Here is a 17,283-nt window from a genome sequence, read left to right as displayed (position 1 = left end):
CTAGGATTTCTATTTTTGTACCTAATAATGTGGCCAGTGGGTGTAACTGGTTATTATTGGGTTTGTCAATCAAAAATTGGTTTGTAAGAGCATAGTCTGGAAACTGTGTTTAAAAATTAACAGTAAAACGGTCTTTTTTAGGCAGGGTCTAGCTAAAAATCATGAATTTTCATCCAGTCATATTCAGTTCTCCAAAATAATGTGGCTGCCTAAACATATCACACATACAGAACAGTATTACTTCTAGGATTTCTATTTTTGTACCTAATAATGTGGCCAGTGGGTGTAACTGGTTATTATTGGGTTTGTCAATCAAAAATTGGTTTGTAAGAGCATAGTCTGGAAACTGTGTTTAAAATTTAACAGTAAAACGGTCTTTTTTAGGCAGGGTCTTGCTAAAAATCATGAATTTGCATCCAGTCATATTCACTTCTCCAAAATAATGTGGCTGCCTAAACATAACACACATACAGAACAGTATTACTTCTAGGATTTCTATTTTTGTACCTAATAATGTGGCCAGTGGGTGTAACTGGTTATTATTGGGTTTGTCAATCAAAAATTGGTTTGTAAGAGCATAGTCTGGAAACTGTGTTTAAAAATTAACAGTAAAACGGTCTTTTTTAGGCAGGGTCTAGCTAAAAATCATGAATTTTCATCCAGTCATATTCAGTTCTCCAAAATAATGTGGCTGCCTAAACATATCACACATACAGAACAGTATTACTTCTAGGATTTCTATTTTTGTACCTAATAATGTGGCCAGTGGGTGTAACTGGTTATTATTGGGTTTGTCAATCAAAAACTGGTTTGTAAGAGCATAGTCTGGAAACTGTGTTTAAAATTTAACAGTAAAACGGTCTTTTTTAGGCAGGGTCTTGCTAAAAATCATGAATTTTCATCCAGTCATATTCACTTCTCCAAAATAATGTGGCTGCCTAAACATAACACACATACAGAACAGTATTACTTCTAGGATTTCTATTTTTGTACCTAATAATGTGGCCAGTGGGTGTAACTGGTTATTATTGGGTTTGTCAATCAAAAATTGGTTTGTAAGAGCATAGTCTGGAAACTGTGTTTAAAAATTAACAGTAAAACGGTCTTTTTTAGGCAGGGTCTAGCTAAAAATCATGAATTTTCATCCAGTCATATTCAGTTCTCCAAAATAATGTGGCTGCCTAAACATATCACACATACAGAACAGTATTACTTCTAGGATTTCTATTTTTGTACCTAATAATGTGGCCAGTGGGTGTAACCGGTTATTATTGGGTTTGTCAATCAAAAACTGGTTTGTAAGAGCATAGTCTGGAAACTGTGTTTACAAAAATTAACAGTAAAACGGGCTTATTTAGGCAGGGTCTTGCTAAAAAAAAAAAAAAAACATTAATTTTAATGTCTCCTTGCCCGGCAGCAGCGGCGGATCACTGCGGAAATGCAAACCTGCTGCCGGGCAGAGACCTTTCATTAGCTTTCGTCACTAACTTCTCAGTCAGGTCCTCTATTCGCCTTCTTTTCTTCTCCCTGGAAGAAAAAATGCGTATAGATTTAAAGCATGCCGCGTTAAGGTCAAACCGTGAGAGGTTTAACTACGATTAAATAGCATTTTTCGTCCATTGAGACTTACGGCTCCTCGGCATCCGCCATACTTTCACGGTCCCATGTCCTCGAATATGACGGCGGAAGCCCGCGAGCGTGGAAGCTGCGCGGCTTGTGCGCAGCTTCAGGGAAACGCAACCAGGAAAAGCTTTGTTCTGTTTTCACAATAACGCGCGATTATACCGTCGTTACCGTTAACTTAATACCATTCATATGAAACGTCGACTGCGATGTACATCTTTTTACACCGAAACATTGAGACGTTTGACATTGTAAATTGTAGTTTTAGACTCTCGCTGGGAGATCTCGTCTGCAACGCAGCAGGAAACTTCACGACGAGCTGCGTGAAGTCTCGCGAGAGTAGTCTGGGCGTGATCAGCTGATCTGTCACACAGCAACATAGCAGCAGGCGAGCAGGGTGACGCGTGTGCTGTGTCGGTGCTCAGCTACGCATTGAAGTCATGGCGGCCAATATGGAGCTAGCGCCACTCAGACCGTGGGGGGATTTCTTCCCCGGAATGGAACGCTTCGCCAAACCAGAGTTTGGGGACGTTTCGAAGTGGAACAACAGGATAATCAGCAATTTAATGTACTATCAGACGAACTACTTCGCCGTGGCCTTGGTGGTGTTCCTCATCGTTGGGTTAGTACTCCTGTCTAGCACTGCATACTTTCCATCCACACCCATCGTGACTCACTTTCTATTCTTGCAGCGGCTATTGTGCCAGCAGTTAACTACCCATGTCTCATATTGTAGTGAATTAAAACTACAGTAAATGTATTTTTCGTGTGTGTGCTGTTATTATATGCATGCTAGCATGCAGGGAGTCAAACTTCCACACTGACTCAGAATATACACTAACTGTCATGTAGCTCAATTGTTCAATGCGACAGCCTAATTGTTTGTAGAAGGACGAGTCGAGCTCTGCCATCATTTATTATATTTGTATTATTATTTTAGATTCTGATTGTGTAGTAAGTGTAGCCAAAGCCACTAGGGGGCACATTAACATCATTTTTAAATGACCCCCCCCCCCATTGATTTTATTTTTTTTTTAAAAACAGGATGTTAATCATCATCATTTTTTGTTATTCCTTTCATGAAAATGCATATATACAAGCCACATACAATTCACACTTTCATTGTTTTTTTTGTTTCTTATACATATCCATGATCAGAAAGGAGCATATGGAAGAATAATATTCGGTAACACTTTAGTATGGGGGACACATATTTACCATGAATTAGTTTCTTATTAACATGCAAATTAGTAACATGTTGGCTCTTAATTAGTCATTATTAAGTACTTATTAATGCTTTATTCTGCATGGCCTTATTATACAACCAGTAAGCCATTAACTAAGAGCATTCCCTCAATAACCTCAGAATTATTGCTTATTAGTAACCCTAACCCTTATATGTTCCCCTAGTGTCCAAATAACTCTAAATTAAGTCTTTGTTACTTTAATAAGCAACTAATTAATGGTGAATATGTTACCCATACTAAAGTGTTACCTAATATTCTTATATTTATCTGCCCCCTTTTTTAACACAAATTATTTTAGATGACTTTATCACTGTTCCCTCCAACCAGCACCCGAACTCCAACATACTTTTTAATTTTCGTTAAAGCATTTTCACAATGACACATCCAATCAAAATCAAAAATCAGTTTGATATAATGCCAGTTGTCTTTTTTTGTTTAACTCTTTTTAAATTCAAAAATATTCTTGCAACTTTTTCAGTCTTTCTTTAAAGAAGTCCATGCTTTCACAACAGCAACAGACAAGCATATTTGTTTCAAGTTTGTTCGCGCTCTTGGATGTTTAAAGTCATACGGCCTTCTGTGATTCTCATCTTCAGATGTGAACACGAATAACTTTTTGTAAGTCATTCGGAAGAACTTTATTTCTTGCTTTGAACATCACTAATAGAGTATGCAATTCTACAATGTATTTTAGTTTTAATAATCCTGACCTAATGAAGAGTAGATTTGGAGTGTGCATCTAATTAATCAGATTGTGTTTTTCCAATAAAATGATATGGTAGACACCTAAAATATAATTTCTTGTTGTTCTTTGCAGATTTCTGAACCCTTTCGGCTTGTTCCTGGGAGGAACTGTGGTGATCCTGGTGTTCATGGGTTCAGTGTGGGCTGGGGAGAATCAAGCAATGATCAAGAACTTCAAAAGGAAGAACCCCACTTTGTTTGTCATGTGTGTCATGGTCGCCAGTTACTTCGTGCTGTCGCTGTGCGGCGGCGTCATGGTCTTCATCTTTGGAATCACCTTCCCTTTACTGCGTAAGTCTGAACATGAAGTTTTGTAGCGTTTTTTTGTTCCACTTTGACAGTCTTTGTTACCGTATATAAATTCTGTGCCCTAGTAAGTGAAATGTATTTCAGTCAGTTTATTTATGCTACAATGTTGACCCTAGTGTGTGAATGTGAGTGTGAATGCTGTCTGTCTGTGTTGGCCATGTAATGAGGTGGCGACTTGTCCAGGGTGTAACCCGCCTTCTGCCCGAATGCAGCTGGGATAGGCTCCAGCCACCCCAGCAAACCCGGGAGGGAAAATCCGTATAAAATGGATGAATGGATATTTTGTGAAACTCTTAACTTTTGGGTGTGTGAGGAACAGAATACAGTACTTCAGCAGTTAGGTGCTAATGATATGGTGACAAAAGGGCTATAAAATGCTGCAATTAACAATCCCCGGCTGGTTAAAAAAAATGTTTGCAAGATGCGGCTAATGGAAGTCACCGTTGTAGCCTTCATAGCCTTCTAAAACAACTTTAAAACCCTCCATCAACATTTTATGTACACACTGCAAGTCTATATATAATGTAGTAACAGACTCGTTCATCCATCCATCCATTTTCTACCGCTTGTCCCTTTTTGGGTCGCGGGGGGTGCTGGAGCCTATCTCAGCTGCAATCGGGCGGAAGGCGGGGTACACCCTGGACAAGTCGCCACCTCATCACAGGGCCAACACAGATAGACAGACAACATTCACATTCACACACTAGGGCCAATTTAGTGTTGCCAATCAACCCACGCAGTCACGGGTAGAACATGCAAACTCCACACAGAATGATAACAATATGTATTATGTTCAATATTTACCATATTTTGATAATTTTAAGCCTTGCTAGAACTGATTTCCTCCGGGCATTGATTTCCGTTTCCATAGCAGCGCACCTCGGACTTCCGGCAACAAATGTGTGTTCTTACTTTCGGAAACAAACGCAAGAGTTTTTTAAACATGGCAAACTTGGTAACAGACAGCGAAGACGACTATTTTTGGACAAATGAGGATTTACAACCTTATCTTTTTTCAGCTGAATATACGGAGGATGAACTACTGCTTCTAGAAGCGAGCTCGAAGGAAGGGTTAAACGTTGGAGTAGACTGAAGCCAACAGAGTGAGGTCGGGTGACGTTGACGCAGTAAATGTTGAACTTAGAGCCAAGCTTTTTCGACATAAATGGAGTACTTACCCTAAATAAACCGGAAAAAATGTTCCCGCCCAGTTAGACCAAACGCACAACTGTCCATCGAGGGAGTCACTTTAATATTGATCATGATACATACAGCACGTCGTGCGAGTTATTACAACTACAGTACATATACTATCGAACTAGCTGTGTACAAACAAAACATGAAACGTGGGCTAATACTTTACAAATACTGTAATATGATTGTACATGTTTTTCAGTCAGTACAAATTGGTGTCCTAATGCTTTGTGTTGTGCGTTACAAACTAAAACGCGATAGTTAGCTTTTACGGCTAATATCAAAGCATGCCGATGTGTTACTAGGTTGGAAAATGCTCAGTGTTCGCTTTTAAAATAACAATGTCGTTACAGCTTGGTTATTATACAGGTTACAAATGTCAATTAAGTATTGTTAGCGGTTTTTAAAAGCATTTTTAAATTTGTTTAGAGGTAAAATTGATTGCTCTCAGTAGCTGCATTGCTAGCCACCTAAAACAAGCTGATTTTTACTTGTTAGAATGCAAAAAAAACACCTTTTGTCTTCTGGTCTCTCATAAGAATTGTGAACGATAGGCAGAATTCCAAAAAAAAGTGTCGTTCTCCTTTAAGCTAATAATAATCACCTTCAATATGGCAAATAAACTGCATTTCCTGTATTTAAAGTATCATTATCATGTAGCAACATCACTGGATGACAAGGCTAAACATGTTACATACCGAGAGCAAGCCAAGCGCAGGCATGATAATAGATAAGCTAACCACCAAGAAATAAGTGCTTAGTAAACTTTAAAAAGTGGCGATGGAATCGCTTTGCAACAGAAAGTAAGCAGTTATTATTAGTAAATGAACAAAATAAGACTCAAAGAGAGGATACTATAACAGCAACTGTTGGTGTGTCAGCATTGTCACAGTCAATACACGACACGTCAGAGGAGGGTGGATTGATCCATAAATTGGTGGTGTCGATACCAAGGGAAATACCAGTATATGATCGATACTAGAGTGATTAAGACAATATTTGTATTTTCTCTAAATCTTTTTTTTGTTAATGTTTACAAACTCAGACTGTGATTCCCTTGACACAGAAGGACTTTGAAGGCAAAACCATGAGTATTTAAATAAATAGTAGTTAGTAGTTTTTGTTTAGTTATTGTGTACTGTAGACTTTGTTTTAATCAAACAATTGCATGTAATAAAAGAGAATAAGGAATTAGTTCAAAAATTGTGTAGATATTGTTAAAATGTTAATACCACTGCGTCTGCCTCACAATACAAAGGTCCTGGGTTCGATCCTGCGCTCGGGATCTTTCTGTGTGGAGTTTATCTCCCCGTGACTACGTGGCTTCCCTCCGGGTACTCCGGCTTCCTCCCACCTCCAAAGACATGCACCTGGGGATAGGTTGATTGGCAACACTAAAAAATTGGCCTTAGTGTGTTAATGTGAGTGTGAATGTTGTCTGTCTATCTGTGTTGGCCCTGCGAGGAGGTGGCGACTTGTCCAGGGTGTACCCCACCTTCCGCCCGATTGTAGCTGAGATAGGCTCCAACACCCCCCACGACCCCGAAAGGGATAAGCGGTAGAAAATGGATGGATGGATGGACCACTCTGCGTACATAATTTGAATAATTTACAGTTAACACATATGATTGGATGTAGGGCTGGGCGATATATCGAGTTTGCAAGATATATCGATATATTTTTAAACAAGATATAATAACCCGTAAACTATTTAATAGTTTATGGGTTATTAAACCCCTCCCCTTCCTCCTTCCAAGACGTGCTTGCACGTATAGAAACTTCCATGATTGGTTGGTTGTTTACTATGAAGAGTCACGATTGGTTGAGATTAGGCCAATCAGAGGCAAGTTAGGGCTGGTCATGGAATCAGGAAGGGAAATTACAACAATCAAAGTTGTCGAAGAGAAGAGGGAATATTCAAGCGGGCGATTTATATATTAAAAAAACTAGTGGAAGATGGCAGAGGGATTATCTTCTTTAGATTTTTCTTTTAGCGGTGTAGACGACGTCCAGGAAACGCACAATGCGTGTACTTGGCTACATTTGGACAAATGTATGCGTCTGGATAAAACATTCATTTGACTTGTTTACCATGTAAGCCCATATCAAAACTGTTCTCCAGTTGCCAGGCCGGGCATATTTCACACGAGAAATGCTGCCAAAAATGTATGCCGAAGTGAGGAAGATCATCGATAGATCATTTTATTTATGTTATGTAATTCTGTGCTACTTAAACATTTTTTTTTCTGTGCTGTTAATACCCATCTTGACTAACTGGTTAATAAAAGTGTTTACAGTACAGTTGTCATTCAGTTAAATTTCAGTGAATCTCGCTCAAAAATGAATATCTTTATATCAAATATCGAGTTTAAGTAAAAATATATCAAGATATACTTTTTCGTCCATATCGCCCAGCCCTAATTGGATGATCGGAATCAGCAGCATAAAAACCCTGATTGGGACATCCCTAGTGTAGCCATGACGTTCATTGAAAAAAGTACAGTCCAAGTCTATTGTTTGTAATTACTTTCACATAGTATTTGTCTTTGTCAAGTGGAGTTTGCTAATTCTGACTTATCATTGAAGGGTGCGATGAGTCACGCATGGAAGCATAACTGAGGTTTTCTTGTGGCTAAACAAGTTTCCAAACTCTCCGAGTGACTCACTGCTCAGTGAGAACAGCACATACAGTAACACTTGCACATGTTTTCAGACAGTTGTAGGTGACTTTTGAATGTTGCAACAAAAGCTTTAGCATGGCGGCGGAGGCAGCGTGGTCACTTTCCCGGGGGCCAGCCCGCTGCCGCCTGTGTTTACAGATCACTATGGTTTGTTGATGTAGACACAACCCCATTTATCGACTGATGTCATGCTTTCAGTATCTGCCTCATAGACCAACACCTGCATCTGTTTGTCTCTCTCAGTGTCACATTTTATTTCCAGTGATCTAAATATACTGTAAAATATGTTATTTCCCGGTGTTGCTGTGAAGTCGTCCTCATCCACGCCTCCCTGAGACTGCGCAACATGAAGAACCGACTGGAGAACACCATGGAAGGCGCCGGGTTGAAGAAGAGTCCTATGGGCCTCATCATGAATCTGCTAGATCAGCAGGAGGAAAAAGTTAACAAGATTCAGGATTTCATTGAGAGCAAACTGAAAGATTAGCAAGAAGAAGTCTGTTCCGACATCACATATGTTACGTCTTCAATGTCATTCACCCTAAGACTAGAGAGCGTAGATGTCCTACCTTTATATAAACACACTCCCTAGAACAGGTGCTTTGTATAAATAACAATTGAAAGACAAAAAGCACCAAAGCTATTTAGCATGAACACTCAGCATTCCCATGTTGACCGTGTTTAAAAGTCCCCACATTCATTACACCCCTGCTGACATTGCACTTTGTTGAATATCTAAAGCATCTCCAATGCAATTATTAGGCTAACGTGTGTTTTGTTGAAAATAAATCCGATGCCTTTACCTTGCTCTTTCTCATTATGCATCAAGCTTTTATTTCTGAACCATGTAAAAAAAAATAAGTATAATCCACAGCTTTTCTTAACAGCAAAACTTCAATCTTGTCACTCCAGAAACCATATGAAAACTGATCCAATACCAGTGTGCTTCTGGTGGACATGTGTTCTCACTATAATCCGGAATATAAATAGAATAAATGTTCACACAGTGTGACCATGTGCTGAAAGCACAGGCGAGCCTGAGCACATCGCCTTTGATCGCTGCTATGCAATTGAAAAGGAATGGCACTTTTCGCTTTATCCTACCATAATATGTATAAGTTTGATAGTGTGTATTATATTTGTTACGACTTGAGGGATGGACAAAATTATGAATTTAACAGAAATATCCTCTTTTGTTTTGTCAATATCTGTATCAACCAACCTGTATCTGGAAAAGACACATCGCTCTATCTGTTCTTTTTTTAACTGACGACATTTAAGATGATGTTCCCTTAAACTTTTCTTACTTGCACAGCGACACAATTTGTGCATGAAGGCAGTTCAGAGATGTGGACTCGACGGATGCTATCATATGTTTTATGTCCTCTTATGTTTTATGGGACGTTTTCAGTCACCAATCGCGGTGTATCCAAAGCTATTAATAAAGTTGACTAAATTCATGCTGTGTTCTTTTTCTTATGTACATATCGTAGTTGTGTTGGTGTTAACAGTTGTATGGCAGTCTTGTTTGATCACATAACATCATTTTTTATTCAATAATAGGGGATTTACAAAAGATTCACTCCAGAATTGTATGCAGCCTTTTAACCATAGGGTGCAATTTTTGTTTAGAGATATGTCAAATTTATTTACAGTCCAATGTGGAATTGTTTTGTAATTGCAAACTTAAGACAAATCATTACCTTATAATAAGGGCTGAAGTAATCTTTTTGACTTACACCATTAGTTTAAGAAGGTGACAAAATATAATAATACTCTCAAGCTTACTGTAGCAAAAGGTGTGGAAAATAAGCATAAAGCACTCTAAAATACACATACTCTTCTTTAGAAGCACAGATAACAGGGGCCGTGATGCATTTTCATCCAAAACATCCAACATTGTGTGCTTAGTCAAACACCGCAGTGGAACGACAACCATACGTTGAATGGGTGATCAACATGTGGTTCCCTATCACTGTGTGTACAGTTCATTTCCAAAGCAGTATGTTGAAGTACAGTACAAACATGCAAGATGATCAAATCACAGGCTCAGAAGAGACTTGTTTCACTTGATTCCAAGGCTTTAGGGAGCGGCACCTGCAAATAACAAAGAAATGTATGTATCAACATTCATTTGGTGTTTACTACACACACTTTGAAAGGCACTCGCATGACAACAAAAATAGATTCCTTAGTTTCAGTTAATATCAAGATGGTTTTAATTTAACGCTTTTAACTTTAATGCTATGCTGCACTTGAAATGTGTCTTGTGCTCTTTGCCCAATGTTGGCTACTGTACTTTCCAAATGTAGTATGTTTTACATTACTAGTTACATCATTTCTGTCTGCATTACTTCTGAGTAACTTTCATCAATACAACTTTAGCATACCGTGCACCCGGAAAGTATTCACAGCAATTCACTTGTTCCACATTTTGTTATTCCAAAATGGTATAAATGTATTTTTGTCTTCAAACTTGTACAGAAAATACCCCATAATGACAATGTGAAAAGTGTATTTTAATATTTTTTTCAAATGTTGCAAATGTATTAAAGATTTAAAAAAAAAATTTGTACATGAGTACAGTGGTGGTGACTTGTCCAGGTTGTACCCCGCCTTCCGCCCGAATGCAGCAGAGATAGACTCCAGTACCCCCCGCGACTCCGAAAAGGACAAGCGGTAGAAAATGGATGGATGGATGGAGTACAGTATTCACAGCATTTACTTTGTTGATGCATCTTTGGCAGCAATTACAGCCTCAAGTCTGTTCGAGTGTCCGCCCTGAGATCAGTAGGTTGTGAGTTCAAACCCCGGCCGAGTCATACCAAAGACTATTAAAAAAATGGGACCCATTACCTCCCTGCTTGACACTCAGCATCAAGGGTTGGAATTGGGGGTTAAATCACCAAAAATGATTCCCGGGTGTGGCCACTGCTGCTGCTCACTGCTCCCCTCACCTCCCAGGGGGTGATCAAGGGTGATGCAGAGAATAATTTCGCCACACCTCGTGTGTGTGTGACAATCATTGTTACTTTAACTTTAACTTAAATACGATGCCAAAGGTGCATCGACAAAGTATTGTGCAAATGCTGTGAATACGTATGGACATTTGATTTTTTATTTTCTTTTATTTGTGATAAATTTGCAAAATAAAAATACAAACTTTTCATATTACGAGTTATTGTCTGTAGAGTTTTGAGAACAAAATGAATTTATTCCATTTTGGAATAAGGCTCTTAGATAATAAAATGTGGAAATAGTGAATACTTTCCGGATGCTACCGATGGCCTTTAACAACACAACAATGGCAAAAATGTATGTCAGACCCACTCGACATCCATTGCTTTCGGTCTCCCCTAGAGGGGGGGGGGGGGTTACCCACATATGCGGTCCTCTCCAAGGTTTCTCATAGTCATTCACCGACGTCCCACTGGGGTGAGTTTTTCCTTGCCCGTATGTGGGCTCTGTACCGAGGATGTCGTTGTGGCTTGTACAGCCCTTTGAGACACCTGTGATTTAGGGCTATATAAATAAACATTGATTGATTGATTGATTGAAATTAACAGACTACAGTGATACTTTGTACTTCTATTCTAATTTTCCACAAAATAAATGTTTTATTGCTTTAGAGATTAATAAAACAACTCATTTACTATTCAACATCTGACCAAATAACAAATATTGTCTAATGACTGCTTAGATCAGTGGTTCTTAACCTTGTTGGAGGTACCGAACCCCACCAGTTTCATATGCGCCTTCACCGAACCGTTATTCAGTGAAAAATAAAAATAAAAACATTTTCAAATTCAAGGCAAAGTTATGTTTTTCTACTGGTGCACAAAATGAACCATGCATGAACATCACTTTGTTCAAAGAACAAAACCCACACAGTGCATGAACTCACAACAAATTACACACCTGCAAATCAGTGTGACTTCTGCTGTTGCCTTTGAGAGACCAGTTCAGATATGCGGGGCTTCACCTTGGCAAGTGCCACTCTCATGTCATTTTAAATGATAAATGATCAAATAAAATAATGTATTTATTTTCACAGCAAAGTCTGTTCCTTTTCTTCGTTTTCCACCCAGACATACAATACTAGTACACAGCTCATGAAAAACAATATTTTTTGTTATTGTCATTGTAAGTGGGCCAAAACAATTATATTATAAAATAATCTCATGGAAATGACAGCTGTCATTTGATTATAATAATAAAACATTGAATTTGTTATTTAGTCAGGTTTGGGACAGGTGTGCTCCACTGAATGCTCAAGGAGTTTTTGCGTTTGCTCACGCATATGGAAAATTAGAGGGAACATTGTTTGAGGGTATCCATTTTACGCCGATAGGGAGAAGTTTTTATTTACACAATGAGTCGGGTGTGTCTTCACCTCCGCGGCGGAGGCTCCGCCGAACCCCTGAAGCCGACTCACCGAACCCCTAGGGTTCGATCAAACCCAGGTTAAGAACCACTGGTTTAGATATGCCAATAACACTGCAGGAATGTTAGTTTTTAAAGAGAAACCCAAGTCAAAAAAGGAGTATTAGTACAGTATGTACCGACTGAGTTTCTGGAATCATGAAAAAATGGCAACGAGATGCTTTTTGTGTGCTGCAAAAAGGGGAAATGTCTGGAGAAAAGACAAAGACTGGTCACCATGAGGTTAAAATGCTTTTTAACTCACATTACTGAGATTATAACAGGTATAACAAGGTTAAAACGCTTTGCAACTCACTTTACTGAGATTATAACGGGTATAACAAGGTTAAAACGCTTTGTAACTCACTTTACTGAGATTATAACGGGTATAACAAGGTTAAAATGCTTTGTAACTCACCTTACTGAGATTATAACGGGTATAACAAGGTTAAAACGCTTTGTAACTCACCTTACTGAGATTATAACGGGTATTACAAGGTTAAAACGCTTTGTAACTCACCTTACTGAGATTATAACGGGTATAACAAGGTTAAAACGCTTTGTAACTCACCTTACTGAGATTATAACGGGTATAACAAGGTTAAAACGCTTTGTAACTCACCTTACTGAGATTATAATAATACAGAAATGTTACGAGAAATGCCTTTCATTGAATAGTAAAGTTAAGTAAAAAAGTGATAGGTACTGTAATTTTCCTACTGACAGCACGTTCATTGTACAGTCGGAAGACTGTACAATGAGAGGCAACCTGGAGGAAACCAGCAGGCCCTGTGTGACCCCTAAATTAATGCACTGTAAACCCGAATGCTCAAAATAATTAATTAAAATAAGTAGTGTAAACTTAAAAAGTTGTTAAAAGTTGTACTTACTTAAAAATGTTGAGTGTGAGTAACATTTTCCTTCTTTTTAAGTTTATTGAACGTGTTATTTTTTAATGAATATTAACTTTTTTGCAGATTATGTAACTGCTACTTAAAATAATTAACTCACAGTTACTTAAAACTCAGTGGATTAAACATAATTGTGTCTTACTTTGAAAGAAAAAATCAATAAATCAAATCAATAATACATTAATAATGAATCAACTGCATTATAGATTAGTATTGTTATTATACTCTGTGTGTATATGTATATATAAATTATTACACACACACACACAGAGGAAGTGCTTTTATTTTGTAGCATTTGCGTGCACTTCCTCTTCAGGCAGCAGACATGAGGAGGAACATTTTTGAGTCTGCTTAATTGGTAAGTTTAATTCAATTATAATGTAAAAGCACATTTAACATAAACTCCAAATATTTACGATCAGATATACTCAAATATTTGAGTTTATCAACTCAAAAAATATGTGGCAACTTATTGCCTCACTTTTTTTGAGTTCTGCTTACTTATTGGGGTTTACAGTGTGGCGATAGACCCCTTGACGTTCAAATGTTTGGCTAGCCAAAAATCTCTAATACTCAGTCGATCAGGAAATTTTGGGTTGGTAAGAATGTTATTAATAGCATTATGTAATTTATGAAGGTAGAGGACGTCTTTCAGTCAGCAATGCACACATCGGGTCCTATTCTTTACTTTGCGCTTAAGTGTTCTTGAAGTTACGCACGTTTCTCTTTTTCGTATTTTCCCATTCAACCTGCGAACACGCTCACTCTGCGTAATTTAGATAAGTGCTTAAAGTCGTGTATGAAAACAGGCTCATTTCTTATGATGCAGACTTTTTCGTGAAGGTTTTTTTTTTTTTGGCAGCGTAAAAAAAAACAATGCAACATGGATTTGTGAAATCCATGAAGAAGATAAAACTTTAAATTTGAAAAGGCTGTATCAATCCAAGCTGCGCTTGTCAGGTTGTCGTGTGTCGCCATGGTGATGTAATGTGTGCATGCAACAGCCTCTCCTTCCGTCTGGGTGTAATTCTGTAGATTAAACTTGGTTTCACTTGTTATAACCCTCCTTGATTTTATTTGTGATGTTAAAAATTCTGCCGTGATGTTTGAGGGTGAGCTTTGACAGCTGTCACAATTGATAATAATTGTGACAGAATGAATGAAATCAGTTGATAGACACTATATTATCTATGTATTTTCTGTAGTCGCATAGTTAAACGATGGTCTTACAGACCGCATCAAATCGTTGTGAAAGTCCGTTACTCCCAGCTTTATGTCCAAACACGACCGATACGTTTGGCCCCTTTTTTGCTGTGGTCGACTCTTCTTCTTTTCCACTCTAGCAGACAAGACAACAATGTGCATGTTGAATTTTGATAGTTAATTCAAAGTGGCGTTATGCTCCTTAATCCTCATCTCAATGGAGGTCTCCAGGTGTCTCAATTGAAGCGATTAGAATAGATTTGATAAGCTTTCTGGAAATGTCTCTGATAATTGTATTATGTGCGGTATACACTGCATCCAAACTTCAAGTGCAATATAATGTTTCACGTTCCCCGGGACCCTGAGCTTATTGCAACCTTGGAAGTGCGCAGGAGCTAAAATACTTATGTCGATGGGAGATACAGGCAAACCCGATGCGACTGGGAACGTCTATATTTGAGGGTTGCTCCACCCAGAGTGAGCGTCTTCTATGTGTTAACTGAAAATTTGCGCAATTGCACAGCTTTTTCACATGGGAGACTAGCCATGACTTAGCCATGCTAAGGAGGTCTTTCAAGAAGGGCATCAGTCTACTCACCTGTCCCTCCAATGAGGACGACCCAGCCCTATCTCTGCTTTACCAATTATGAAGCACGTCTGATAGAGCTTCGTGTTTGGCCCAAAGCCTAGCTAGTGTACGTCTAAGTGTTTGGATCTGAATTTTTTTGGTTTTGTAAAGTGGCAAAAAACAGAAGCAGAAGAGAGATAAGCCTACCTTCCACCTCAGAAACCACCATTTAACAAGAACCTTTAAAGGCCAGTTTTACTTAAAAAAACATTGTGTACAAGATACATAGTTAAGGTAAGGTCCCCGCTGTATCTTTCCATCAGTTTGAGGCCGATTGGTCTGGAAAATGTTGATGACCCCTGATCTAGACTTATTTGGACCATTAATTACCAAGCACAGTTGTATACTCACAGATTTAAGACAAGCCACGTTACTCTTCTTGATCTCATTGAGCAGTGCATCACGTGGGGTTTCATCAACCTTTGGAGGCACTCGTCTGCGGGAAACTGGTTTCAACGTCTTTATCACATCGCTCAGGTTTGCTTTTTCATCCGACATCCCTTGGGTGCCTGCGTTCTTTACTTTGGGAGTCTTCCTCAGTTGGAAACTTTCTCTATCTGATTTGCTGGCATCCCTTCGATCTAACTCTAGAAAATGGTTGCGTTTCTTGGGAGTTCTTTTTAGCTGGACATCCCTCAGTGGGTTTTGGGGTTCAGCACTAGATTGTTTGGGAATGCTGTTGCGTTTGAGCTGCTTCTTGGGCTCCGGCTCTTCTTCCACAGGAGGGATGGTGTTCAGTTCTTTTGGTTTTGGTGTTGGTTTTGGTGTTGGTTTTGGTGTTGGTTTTGGTGTTGGTGTTGTTGTTGGTGTTGGTGTTGTGACAAACCCATGGTTCTGCAAGAGTTCTAGGGGTGGTATATACCCAAGCATCTCCAGTAAACCTGGAGGCAGGTTTAGACTACTCTCATACATCTTCATGACGTCCCTCTGCTCTTTAAGTTGCTGTTGCTTCTGATCCTCCTTTCTCAACTGCCTTTGGCGGTCCAAGTTTCTGGTCAAGAGATTAGTCACCACCATCCTTGGCCCTGGCAGTTCAAAATGGTACCCCATCTTCAGGAGGGTGTTGTTGGCCTTGAGCAGACGTGAGATCTCCATCTCGGCATGGTGACCCAGCATGTGCCTTTGGTTGTGAAATCTTAGTTCAGTGAGAGTCTCATTAAATTGGAGGCAACGTATGATGGCCACAATTCCCTTTCCTGTTATGAAGTTGGACTCCATGTTCAGAGTGGTGATGCTGCGGTTCTCGCGGAGCATGTTGGCCAGGTTGTACGCAATGTTTTCATCGACACCAGTGTTTGCGATGCTGAAAGCTTTCACATATTTGTTCTTCTTCAAGGCGTTGACATAGTCCAGGAGCATCTCTTTGGGAATGTTTTCTATGTTGTTGAGGTTCACCTCTGTGACAGATGGGTTGTTGTTGCGGATCTTGTCAAGCGTCGACTCCAAGTTTGTCTCATTTCCGGAAGGCCGTGACGTCATTTTGATATTGTTCAGTGCCAGGTTGGAAATTTTCAATTTATTAATTTTTTTCTCTTCTTTCTGCTGGGGTTTATCCATGGATTCATTCGTCTTTGCATCATCTCGGAGCTTGATGGGAGACAAAGTGTCTGTCGTTTTACATCCCTCTTTAACTTCTGTTGTTGCATCTTTGTGGCTTTCTGTTTCCTTTTCTGTGTCCCTGTCAGCCCGCGGTTCCGTACTTTCATGTTTATTCTCGTTCACAGCTGGCTTTAACTCTACTTCATCGTCTTTCTTATGGATCTCTGTGTCTGTTTCATTGCTCTCTTTGAACTTTTCAACAGTTTCCTCAAACACTTCTTTTATTATTTCTACTCCTCCAGTACCATCTACGACTTTCTCCTCAATTACCTTCTCAATCACTTCATCGGGCCCGTCTTCCACAATGTTTCCTTTTTCTTTCTCTTCTGCCTCCTTCTCCAAAGTTCTCTGATTTAGACAAGCAATGAGACCATATATCAGAACTAGATCCATTATGATATTGTTTCTAAATCTGTGTGAATCTGCTCTCTTACCTCACTGGGCAGCAGAGTAGCAGGCACTCTTTCTTCCTCAAGCATACGTGTGGACTCTTTTTCCAAGTAAAGGTAGCCAACCAACGACCTGTGGTCAAAACTTCCAGTCGGAGGCTTTTCCGTCTGGTCCTTCTGCCTCTGTCCAACTGGAACGCTCTCATCTGGCGCAATGATAACATCCATTTCACTCTGGAGCTCTTGAAGCTCCTCGGGTGAAAGCATAGCCAGGAGTTCATCCTCATCAATGTCCTCCTCATTGAGATCCTCTGTATCTCGATTGTTGGACAT

The 17,283-nt window shown here is 39.2% G+C and overlaps 3 protein-coding genes across 4 annotated transcripts in view; 1 reads left to right on the top strand and 2 right to left on the bottom strand.

The window, feature by feature from the left end:
- uba3 (ubiquitin-like modifier activating enzyme 3) overlaps positions 1-1,957 on the bottom strand; it is a 16,751-nt gene extending 14,794 nt beyond the window's left edge. Inside the window, exons 1-2 of one of the 2 annotated variants that reach the window (XM_062053275.1) lie at positions 1,631-1,957; positions 1,447-1,527 (exon numbers count right to left, since the gene is read on the bottom strand). In XM_062053275.1, the coding sequence (XP_061909259.1) occupies positions 1,447-1,527; positions 1,631-1,650 (101 nt within the window). In that variant the 5' untranslated portion in view covers positions 1,651-1,957. The remainder of the gene's footprint in view (positions 1-1,446; positions 1,528-1,630) is intronic. The other variant, XM_062053276.1, reaches the window with a different exon arrangement.
- LOC133653702 (PRA1 family protein 3-like) lies at positions 1,929-9,258 on the top strand. Its single transcript, XM_062053277.1, has 3 exons — positions 1,929-2,245; positions 3,688-3,905; positions 8,110-9,258. Exons 1-3 carry the CDS (start codon positions 2,064-2,066, stop codon positions 8,283-8,285), a joined length of 576 nt encoding a protein of 191 aa, XP_061909261.1. The 5' UTR covers positions 1,929-2,063; the 3' UTR covers positions 8,286-9,258.
- Positions 8,037-17,283, bottom strand: LOC133653700 (leiomodin-3-like). The gene is made up of 3 exons (XM_062053274.1): positions 16,996-17,283; positions 15,314-16,909; positions 8,037-9,895 (listed from the first exon to the last, which is right to left on the bottom strand). The coding sequence occupies exons 1-3, from the start codon at positions 17,281-17,283 to the stop codon at positions 9,848-9,850; spliced, it is 1,932 nt and encodes a 643-aa protein (XP_061909258.1). The 3' UTR covers positions 8,037-9,847.

This window comes from Entelurus aequoreus, linkage group LG07 (genome assembly GCF_033978785.1).
Source record: "Entelurus aequoreus isolate RoL-2023_Sb linkage group LG07, RoL_Eaeq_v1.1, whole genome shotgun sequence".
NCBI lineage: Eukaryota > Metazoa > Chordata > Actinopteri > Syngnathiformes > Syngnathidae > Entelurus > Entelurus aequoreus.
This window is presented reverse-complemented; position numbering and strand designations above follow the sequence as displayed.